Genomic DNA, 9,943 nt, shown 5'->3' on the forward strand with positions numbered 1-9,943 from the left:
AAAACTGTAATACTAAAGCGAACACACACAACTGACGCTGTAAATTACATGTCTGAGGCAAAAAAAAGAGAAAAAAAAGAAAAAAAGAGAAAAAAAAAAGAAAAAAAAAAGCCAATAACCAATTAATTAATTATTCAAATTCACAAAGGTTTTTTGAAAACCTAAGCGAAGCTAGGCAGTATGCCTAGTATATATATATATATATATATATATATATATATATATATATATATATATATATATATATATATATATATATATATATATATATATATGCACATTATTTTTTTTTTCACAAGATGACCTTAGATGCCCAGACAACACACAAGTTGACGTGACGTTTTTTATCGACTACGTCAACTTTGCTGGTAACGGCAACTGGAACAAGGCGCTCCAGTTTGTAGTTGACGTCATCAAACAGTACAAGATCGGACCCAATGACGCCAGATTTGCTGCTGTTGGTTACGTTAAGGGCGCTGTTACGTTGTACGACCTCAGGAATTTGACCGACTACTCTGGTTTAGATAATGTAATGTCGCAGACAAAAACAACTTCTTTATTGATAATCTTTGTTAACTTATTAGTGTGTATATAAGTTAGGGTACTTAAGGGTAAATATTTTCATACATCAGGCACTCTTCTGAAAAAATGTCGTTTTCATGGCAAAGGCCATATTGAAAAAAAAAATTTTGTGGAAGTCTCACGTTCTAAAAAACCGTATATATTTAATATATTCATTGACCCTTTTACTAACATTAATAGAATTCGCTGGCTAGTTTTTGTAGCATAAACGCTGTAAAAATTATTTTTTCCAATATTCAAAATTCGGTATGGCGAAACACCAATAAATTTAGCAATTAATTTTAATGGTATTTTACCACACCGAAATTTAAAAAAAAAATACATTATCAGTCCACTTGTGGTTAATGGTGTTGTAGGACAAGTATGATATATACATTGTTTGTGGTGAATGCCTTCATATAAACAATCACTTTCTAGTTCGGTTCCATGAGCACGACATAATGTTTAATCGTTTAAGAAGCGTGGCTTTACCTAAGCTTTGTCTACAAAAACTACTTCCTCAGGCTTTGAAAGGTCCAGGAAGCCAAAGTGCCCCAGCCCTGACTGATCAAGTCTACAACACCATTTTGGGATGGAACATGTTCTCTAACAAGGAGACAGCAAGAAAATCTGCTCAAAGCGTTGCCGTTTATATCACTGACGGTTCCTCGGCGTATTTGAACAAATGTAAATTTTAACACTAAAACTTGTTTTTCTATAGTCCACAAGATTGAACAATATTGATACTAATGGGTTTGAATTTGTTATATTTTAAAATGCATTTTTTTCCAGTAGCAATTTTTGTTTTATTCCACTTTAACTTTTCAATTTTAAAAATTGCAATAATTGCAAATGTTAATTAATATTTCAGTCTGTTTTATCTTCTTCTCAAACAACACAATTGATTAAGAAATGTTAATAGCTGATCGCTTTAAAATACTTACCGCGAATTTTTAGTAGATCTATATAGGCCTACTTTAGAATATTGAAAACACGTATTTTAAATGTCTTCTAAAATGTACTTGAAGTTTAAACTTGAGGATACACATACTTAGTACGTGTGTTTGTTTTATTCGTGTACTGTTCCCAGCGATTGATGTCACAAAACATAAGTTACAGCTGTTACTTTAACACATGACTTGTCATGGAGTAAAAGTAAAATTTTAATTTTATTTCAATTTCAGCGATTGATCCTTTAAAAAAGCTTGGCGCTAAAATTGTCACCATTGGTATTGGCAGTAGTGTATCTGTTCCAGTCCTTAATGCTCAGTCATCGTCCGCTGATGACGCCCTACTGACAGCAAGTTTTGACACCTTGTCTGACCTGAAAAACAAGACCGTACAAAGGACGTGTTTGGGTAGGTATGGTGGAATAAACCGTTGTATATTCATTAGAACTTGTCATATATGCTAAATACCACTGAATAAATACTTAATAGTTGGTAATAAGTAGACCGACTTAATATTTATTTCTGTTGACGGTACATAATCACTTGTTCTTTACAATACAATTATACTAAGTTAACATAATTTATATACTTAACTTGTCTTGAATACTAAATTACCTATGTTTTATAATTAAAATGTGATAATATATTTTATATATATTTATGCCCAGCGGGTTCCAAGCTACTCACCTATACATCCGGCAGTGTCCTGTGTCCCGCCAACACAATCCTCGACGCGATATTCCTCTTTGAGTACAACGGCACAGCAGGCACCGCCGACTGGAACAAGGGGATCCAGTTCATCATCGACATCACCAAGTTCTTCAAGTTCGGGGCCAACGACGCCAGGTTCGCTGTGGTCACGTTTGCCAAGTCACAGGTCAGGCTCTTCGACCTCAGGAATTGTACTGGTACTACATCTTTTGAAACGGTCAGTATGGTATCACTACATTGTATTACTTATACAATATCTACACTTACTCGCATCATACAAGCAGTAACTTCACAAATATATGCATATGCATCATATATATATATATATATATATATATATATATATATATATATATATATATATATATATATATATATATATATATATATATATATATATATATATATATATATATATATATATATATATATATATATATATATAGGCACTCAAGGGAGCAGGAACTCTGAATGCCACATCCCTGACTGACCAAGCCTATAAAACCATACTTGGATGGAACTTGGTGGGCAACAACCGTGGTGTCCGTAATGCAGTGCCTGGGGTTGTTATACTAATTTCTGATGGTCTGGCGTCACCTGTCAATAACTGTAAGTAAAAATGTCAATCAGACTAAACAATTAGTAGTTTTTATTTATTTTCATTAAAATGATCGGGGTAAAATGATAGATACTTAAGATATGAAAAGCAATAGATTTTCACAAAGGAATTAAAGTGAACACACTGAAATCAAAGGAAACTAAAATTTTACTCCCAAACAGCCGCACAGACGGCCAGTAAGTTGAAGGCTGCCGGAGCAAGAGTTATATCAGTCGGTGTCAACAACGTATCTCTCGCTGATCTTATGGCTGCGACTACTGGTATCAATGACCTGCTTGTGGCTGACACGTTCGATGCTTTGTCTCTACTCAAAACAAGAATTGTTGACAAAACTTGTGCAGGTAAATTTAATACATGACTTTTGTTTTACTTTATTATTTTTTTAACTCATCAGTAGTGAATATCCGGAGTGTACGTGTGTTACAGTGTGTGCTTGTATGTGTACGTATGTGTGTTATTTCACGGGTTTGCACCTGTGTATGTAAATATGAATGTGTAAGTGTGTAGGTATGTACTCATATGTATGTTTATGTATGCATTTTCATGTATGTATGTATATATCGGTGTATTTATATGTACGTTCGAGTGTATGTGTGAATGATAACAATAGGTTAACTTTGCCATCTACCAGCCAATCCGTTGACCCCACAACTGACCTGCTCAAGCGGTACTGTTCTGGACCTGATATTTATACTGGACTCCTCTACAAGCCAGGGGTTCTTAAACTGGAACAAACAGGTGCAGCTTGTCGTTGACGTCATCAAGCAACTGAAGCTGGGACCAAAAGACGTGCAAGTCGCCGCCGTCGCATACAGCTCTTACCCCATCAAAATATTTGATCTGAAGACGTTTTCTGATTATGCTTCTATTGAAAAGGTAAGATATTTTCCACTAATTAAAGATGATGAAAGGTAACTTTTGTTTTCTGTGTAAACACTGTGTCTGTAATATTCAGTTTGTAGCGTTGTTATTTTTGTGCTAAAATTAGGGAGTTATCAAAGTAAAATGATCCGTTTTCTCTCATACAAGTTATTCCTGTTTCAGTTTCAAATCATTATTCTAACTTGTCTGAATAGCGTAAACACAAACATATTTTGTATGCAACATACAAAGTAAAATAAATCATCCTTAGTTTTATTATTTGAAAGGGTGTGTTTACAGACCGCATATTACAATGAATCATCCTACATTATTTACATTGTTGAAGCAATGCTCTCTTTGCGTTGAAAATATCAAATTTGAGAGTACATCTTATGATCTTGTGTGTATATTTAAGTATGAAAATGAGCTACGTTTAAAATAAAATAAATGTCGATTCTCTAGGCCCTAAAAGCAGTAGAGTTCATGAACGGACAGACGTACACACACACAGCTTTCAACGCCATCAAAAACTGGGGCATGTTTGAACAGGCGGCTGGAGGAAGGCCCAATGCACTTCCTGCCATGGTTTTGATTAGTGATGGCTATGCAAATTTCGTCGCTGAAAGTAATGTATCTATTACCTATTAAAGCTAATATAGACGGACAACTATATCTGATAATTTAATGTCTCTATTGCAACCAACATCAAGTGATCGATTTTATGTTCTGTTTGTTAACAAATAAATAGATACAACTTTCAAGAATAACGTATAGTGATTGTTGGTTAAATTAATAAAGCGGGAGTGATCTCGCCTCAACATGCTTATACATATATTATAACACTACTGGGGATTACAACTCGGGATATAGACTTGATTTTTAGTAATTTTTAAATACTTACAAATTTCAAAAATATAATAGATTAGAATCTCGTAGAAAATAGAACTGCGCACCAAGTGAATAGCAAACAATGTGTGTATATTAGTACTTTATTCATTCCTATGCGTTTTTTGAGAAAGTACAACTTCCGTTAAACCGAAATTTCTCAAAATATGAAAGAAAACAGAAACGTAGATGAATGTTCACAGACATCCACACATCCACATACTCAAAACACACGTACATAATTGCAAAGCTCAGTTTTTCCGACTCGATTACGCGTAAAATGCTGATATTTTGCTAAATTTGAATTTAGAATGTTTGTCCCATTAAAATAGTCCCCTATACTCCGTATATGAGGAAATACTGAAGTGTAAAACGGTGAAAACTGTCAAAATTTCATGCGATTAAAATTCTTCCTCTATACTCTGTATGCGAGAAAGTAAAATTTAATGTTATACAGGAAGAGTGTTGAGGTGTTATGTGTGTGACGACGTTAAACAGGTGTAAGCGTACATTTGTTTACGAGTTGTTTAGTCGATATCTGGACTGTAAGGTCACCCTTTGACACATTTCCCCACATCCCTTCGTAATCTAAGACCAGGTGTTGTGAGCAAAATTGGGCTGCACGCTCAGAACTAGCGGAACCATAAGTCTAACAAATGCCAACAGATCAAAACAATCATTGATTTTGAATTCTGTAGCAATCAACATATAAAATATTAACAATTATTTTATTATATACAAGTATTAACCAACGAAAGGTAAGAAATGAAATTAAGTCGTAATGTCCATGGGGCAAGTGAAGTAGAGTTCACAAGCACTATGCTCATCCGCTTTTAATTTCCCTAAGTTGAGTAAGGTACCCATCAGAGCTGTGTGTACTTATAAACGTTCTGCCTACTTGGACCCAGATTTGAACTTGAGACTTTCGAGATAGCAGTCGAGAGCTCTACCACTAGACCCCGCCGTCCCACGTAAGTCGCAAGCATGTATTTATTTTTTACAAATAATAGATTTGTTTATAAACGAAATGATCTTTGTTTTCTGCAACCAGCAAGCAAGTCTGTGATGTCGACCATGCTGAAAGGAAATACCCTCATCACGTTCACTGCAGGCAACGATTACTTGTTGTCAGATCTCAACAGATATACATTTCGTGAAGACATTATCTTGGCCGACAGCTTTGACGCCTCATGGTACATTAAAAGTGTGCTTGTCAGCAGAATTTGTGAAGGTACCCAATTTTAAATATATTTCTCTCTAATTTAAATAGCGTTTTCTGGCTCTAGATCCATACGTTTAAACACAACTGAGATGTAGGACACTACAACGTATAACTATTAATATGATAATTCACCGTAATATTAAATGTATTTAAAATAGATTATTGGTATTCATATATAACATGTTGGTATGATTTCAACAGCTTCACTGTACCGTCTAGCCATTTGAGTGGAATATACATTCGGTAAAAAGACATGCACAGATTTGTAGAAATGGGCGGGCTTAAAGCCAAGTGTTTGTACCTTTCTTTTATCGGCATTTCCAAAAACGTTTTGGATACTCTTTGGAATTTATTATCATCAAGTATGCTGTTTCAAACACGAAATTTATGAGATTTCAGTTTTTTGTTAAATGAAAAACATTACTTTTTTTAAAATGCATTTTTTTAAAAATGTTAACCTGTTGGTTAATTAGAAAGATGTGCTCAAACACACGTCATTTATCATAGTGCATGTATTATTATGAGAATAAATATTCAAAAGTTTGAAGTTTTCTTTTCATCTTTTCTAAATAATTTGTAATGACGTAAATGATTTCTTGATATTACAATAATTCCAATCGGACATTTCAACGATTGAATAAACGTGCAAAAAAAAAATACACAGTTGGTCAGCGGAGAATGATCGCTTTATAGCTATCACATTATTTATTAATTAACCAGTGACCATTAGTTATTATGTGTTTTTTTATAGCGGTCAGTTTCAAAAAGGCCTCACTGTCTACTGTTGTTAACGTTGTTGAATAAATTGAATAATGTGCCATGTCTGAAAATGCTCTGTTCTTCAAAAACTAATATGCTATGTATTCCGAATCTAGTGTGCCCTGTTCTTGCAATCTAGTGTACATTGTCCTGTATAATGTAATGTGCCCTGTCTTACAGAGAAAGACTTCATTACACAACGACCATCAAGACGAAACAACCTGTCACATCAAAAGCCTAGATGGAACTGTTTCACTTGCAGTACACAACCACACATTTTCTACAGCAAACGTCACTATCTTCAATACACCTTATAATTGTTTAAATTCATTATTATTTTACACCAATCTTCATTCGCACCGAAACATTCTCTAACTCACACCACGCACTATGCACTGTTTTATCGTGTTGTACAAATCTTGTTTTCCTTGCTCTACAACATTGTTTGTGCCTTATCCTAAACTATTTAATGTCTTGTCGTATAATATATTATCTAAAGTGTTATTCCCACACATATATATTTTACCTTCCTAATATTTCTAAAAAGTCATGTCCTAAAATATGTATTGTCCTTGCTTGTCATATATCTATTTCATCCTTTTCTACACTATCTAAAAAGTCATGTCCTAAAATATGTACTGTCCTGGCTTGTCATATATCTATTTCATCCTTTCGATCACTATCTAAAAATTCATGTCGTAAAATATCTAATGTACCTTAAGATGGCTAGAGAAGAATTTATTTCGACACGTTGAGCTGAATATGCATAATGTTGACCTTAATACATTTTTTAGCTGAATGAGGGCCGTGGGTAGCTTTTTTTTGTTGTGTATTTTCTGAAAGAAATGTCGCAAATCGATATGTTATAGAAGAAACTGTGTGGACAAAACTGAGACAGCTTGTATAAGACCTAGGCAAGAACTAGACCATATATTTTGCCTCCAGTGCTTAGGGTCCAATGTTCTGAACTAGATAAAAGTCATCGAATAAAAGGAACAGGGTCAAGAAGCATTTTTTTTTCAAACTTTCTGTGTACATAATAATCAGTTTAGAGACCACGTAGTCATTTCGTGATCACCTTCAGACCACAAGATGTCACAACAATTAATTAGTAAAATTCAGAAAATGAAGTAATTTATAATGCTACATAATACACTCACGTAAACAGTTGACACACACACACACACATTCGCTGACACAGACACACACAAAGAGACACATATATATGCTTGTATATATATATATAATATGGTTTAACATTGGTGTAGATCAGGGGTCTCCAAACTTTTCAGCCCAAGGGCCGCATTAACTATCAAATATCAGTTAGGGGACCAGTTCCTTCCAGGCATCTCTTTGGGGGTGGCGGAACCCCCCACCCCCCCCCCCCCCCCACTCCCCACCGAAAAACATACACCCCTATTTCTCCCACCACCCCAACGAAGTATAAATTATATAGAAATATATCTAAATTTCAGCGACTCATCCATTGCAATTGAAAAATGGCGAAACTTGCTTGCATTTTTCGCTATTTGAATCACAATGTTTTCACAATTGTCTGCAACACTGCGGGCAATGGTATTTGCACCCAAAGCTTACTACATTTTCAAATCTCATTGTTTTGAATTTTCTGGGCATCTCCAACAAACATTTTTTTCCGTGCACACAAAGATCTCCGCGGGCCGGATGAGAGGACATCACGGGCCGCATCCGGCCCGCGGGCCGTAGTTTGGAGACCCCTGGTGTAGATAATTAGACAGCAGCTATTTGGTGGAAATTGTTACTTTTCTCTATTCGGTCAAAAAGTTAAGTAAAGTATAGTTAGTTGAAGTAAATATTAGGTGAATTGAGGTAAATTTGATGTGACGTGAGGTTACTGTCAGGTGAGTTGAGGTGAGATAAAGTAAAGTAAACTGAGTTGAAGCAAAGATAGGAAAGGTAAATATTAGGTGAGCTATGGTACGTGACGTGAGCTGTGTACGTGTACGTGTACGTGTACGTGTACGTGTACGTGTACGTGTACGTGTACGTGTACGTGTACGTGTACGTGTACGTGTACGTGTACGTGTACGTGTACGTGTACGTGTACGTGTACGTGTACGTGTACGTGTACGTGTACGTGTACGTGTACGTGTACGTGTACGTGTACGTGTACGTGTACGTGTACGTGTACGTGTACGTGTACGTGTACGTGTACGTGTACGTGTACGTGTACGTGTACGTGTACGTGTACGTGTACGTGTACGTGTACGTGTACGTGTACGTGTACGTGTACGTGTACGTGTACGTGTACGTGTACGTGTACGTGTGCGTGTGCGTGTGCGTGTGCGTGTGCGTGTGCTTGTGCGTGTACGTGTGCGTGTACGTGTGCGTGTGTGTGTGCGTGTACATGTGCGTGTACGTGTACGTGTGCGTGTACGCGCGCGTGTACGTGTGCGTGTACGTGTGCGTGTACGTGCGCGTGTACGTCATTTACTAATCGAATCCAGAGCGTCGTCTGGCGCCACAACAGTGTGCCATTTTACGCCCTGGGTCTTCCCGTGAACGATACGGCATCTACGTTCGCTTAAGTGAGTGCAAAAGGCTATGTATACATTGGAGTATTATAGTCGTTTACTAATTTGAATCAGGTGGTTCCGCCGTCGCCCTGGTAGTGTGCGATTTGGCGCCCTAGACAAGACTGTAGCGCTACACGTTTATATTTGCGTTTAAGTTTGTGTTTACGTTCGCATTTAGGTTAGTTTAGATTAGGTTTGCCTGTCGCCCCACCTGGGACATAGGCCGCTGACAAGAGCTTTCCAGGCGTCTCTGTCCTGGGCTAGTCCTGTCCCCATGTGTATCCAATCTTCTTGGTGTCTTCTTCCAGGTCACGTCTCCAGGTCTTTCTTGGTCTGCCTGTACTCCTCCTGTCCTGTGGATTCCGGGTGAGGGCCTGTCTTGTTATGCTGGAGACAGGCTTCCTGAGTGTGTGGCCAATCCATTTATATTTTCTCTGGAGGATCTCTACTTCAGCTGGCAGTTGATTTGTCCGTTGACATAGAACATCATTTCTGTTGGTTTTAGGCCAGCGAATTCGTAGGATCTTTCTGAGGCATGCGTTTATAAATTATTGTATTTTCTTCTTATTTATAGCAGTTTTTCTCCATTACTCAGCTCCATAGAGTAAAACAGGTTTTACTAGTGTGTTGAAGATCCGGATTATTTTTCCTAGGGTTAAATCTCCAGAACCCCAAATATTTTTTAGTTGGTTGAAGACAGATCTTGCCTTACCGGTCCTTATTTTTATGTCTGCTTCTGTCCCACCCTGCTTATCAACAATACTTCCAAGGTAGGTGAACCTTTGCGCATTTGCGTTTGTGTTTGTGGTTGGGTTTGTGT

General features: G+C 36.7%; 1 protein-coding gene across 1 annotated transcript; it reads left to right on the forward strand.

The window, feature by feature from the left end:
• Nucleotides 1-1,022: 1,022 nt before the first annotated feature.
• Nucleotides 1,023-6,237, forward strand: LOC131947236 (collagen alpha-5(VI) chain-like). Its single transcript, XM_059308383.1, has 9 exons — nucleotides 1,023-1,248; nucleotides 1,746-1,919; nucleotides 2,180-2,443; nucleotides 2,685-2,831; nucleotides 3,003-3,182; nucleotides 3,473-3,717; nucleotides 4,165-4,327; nucleotides 5,639-5,818; nucleotides 6,011-6,237. The coding sequence occupies exons 1-9, from the start codon at nucleotides 1,023-1,025 to the stop codon at nucleotides 6,034-6,036; spliced, it is 1,605 nt and encodes a 534-aa protein (XP_059164366.1). The 3' UTR covers nucleotides 6,037-6,237.
• The last annotated feature ends 3,706 nt before the right edge of the window (nucleotides 6,238-9,943 follow it).

This window comes from Physella acuta, unplaced genomic scaffold (genome assembly GCF_028476545.2).
Source record: "Physella acuta isolate Inbredline_101_S28 unplaced genomic scaffold, ASM2847654v3 ptg000590l, whole genome shotgun sequence".
Lineage (NCBI taxonomy): Eukaryota > Metazoa > Mollusca > Gastropoda > Physidae > Physella > Physella acuta.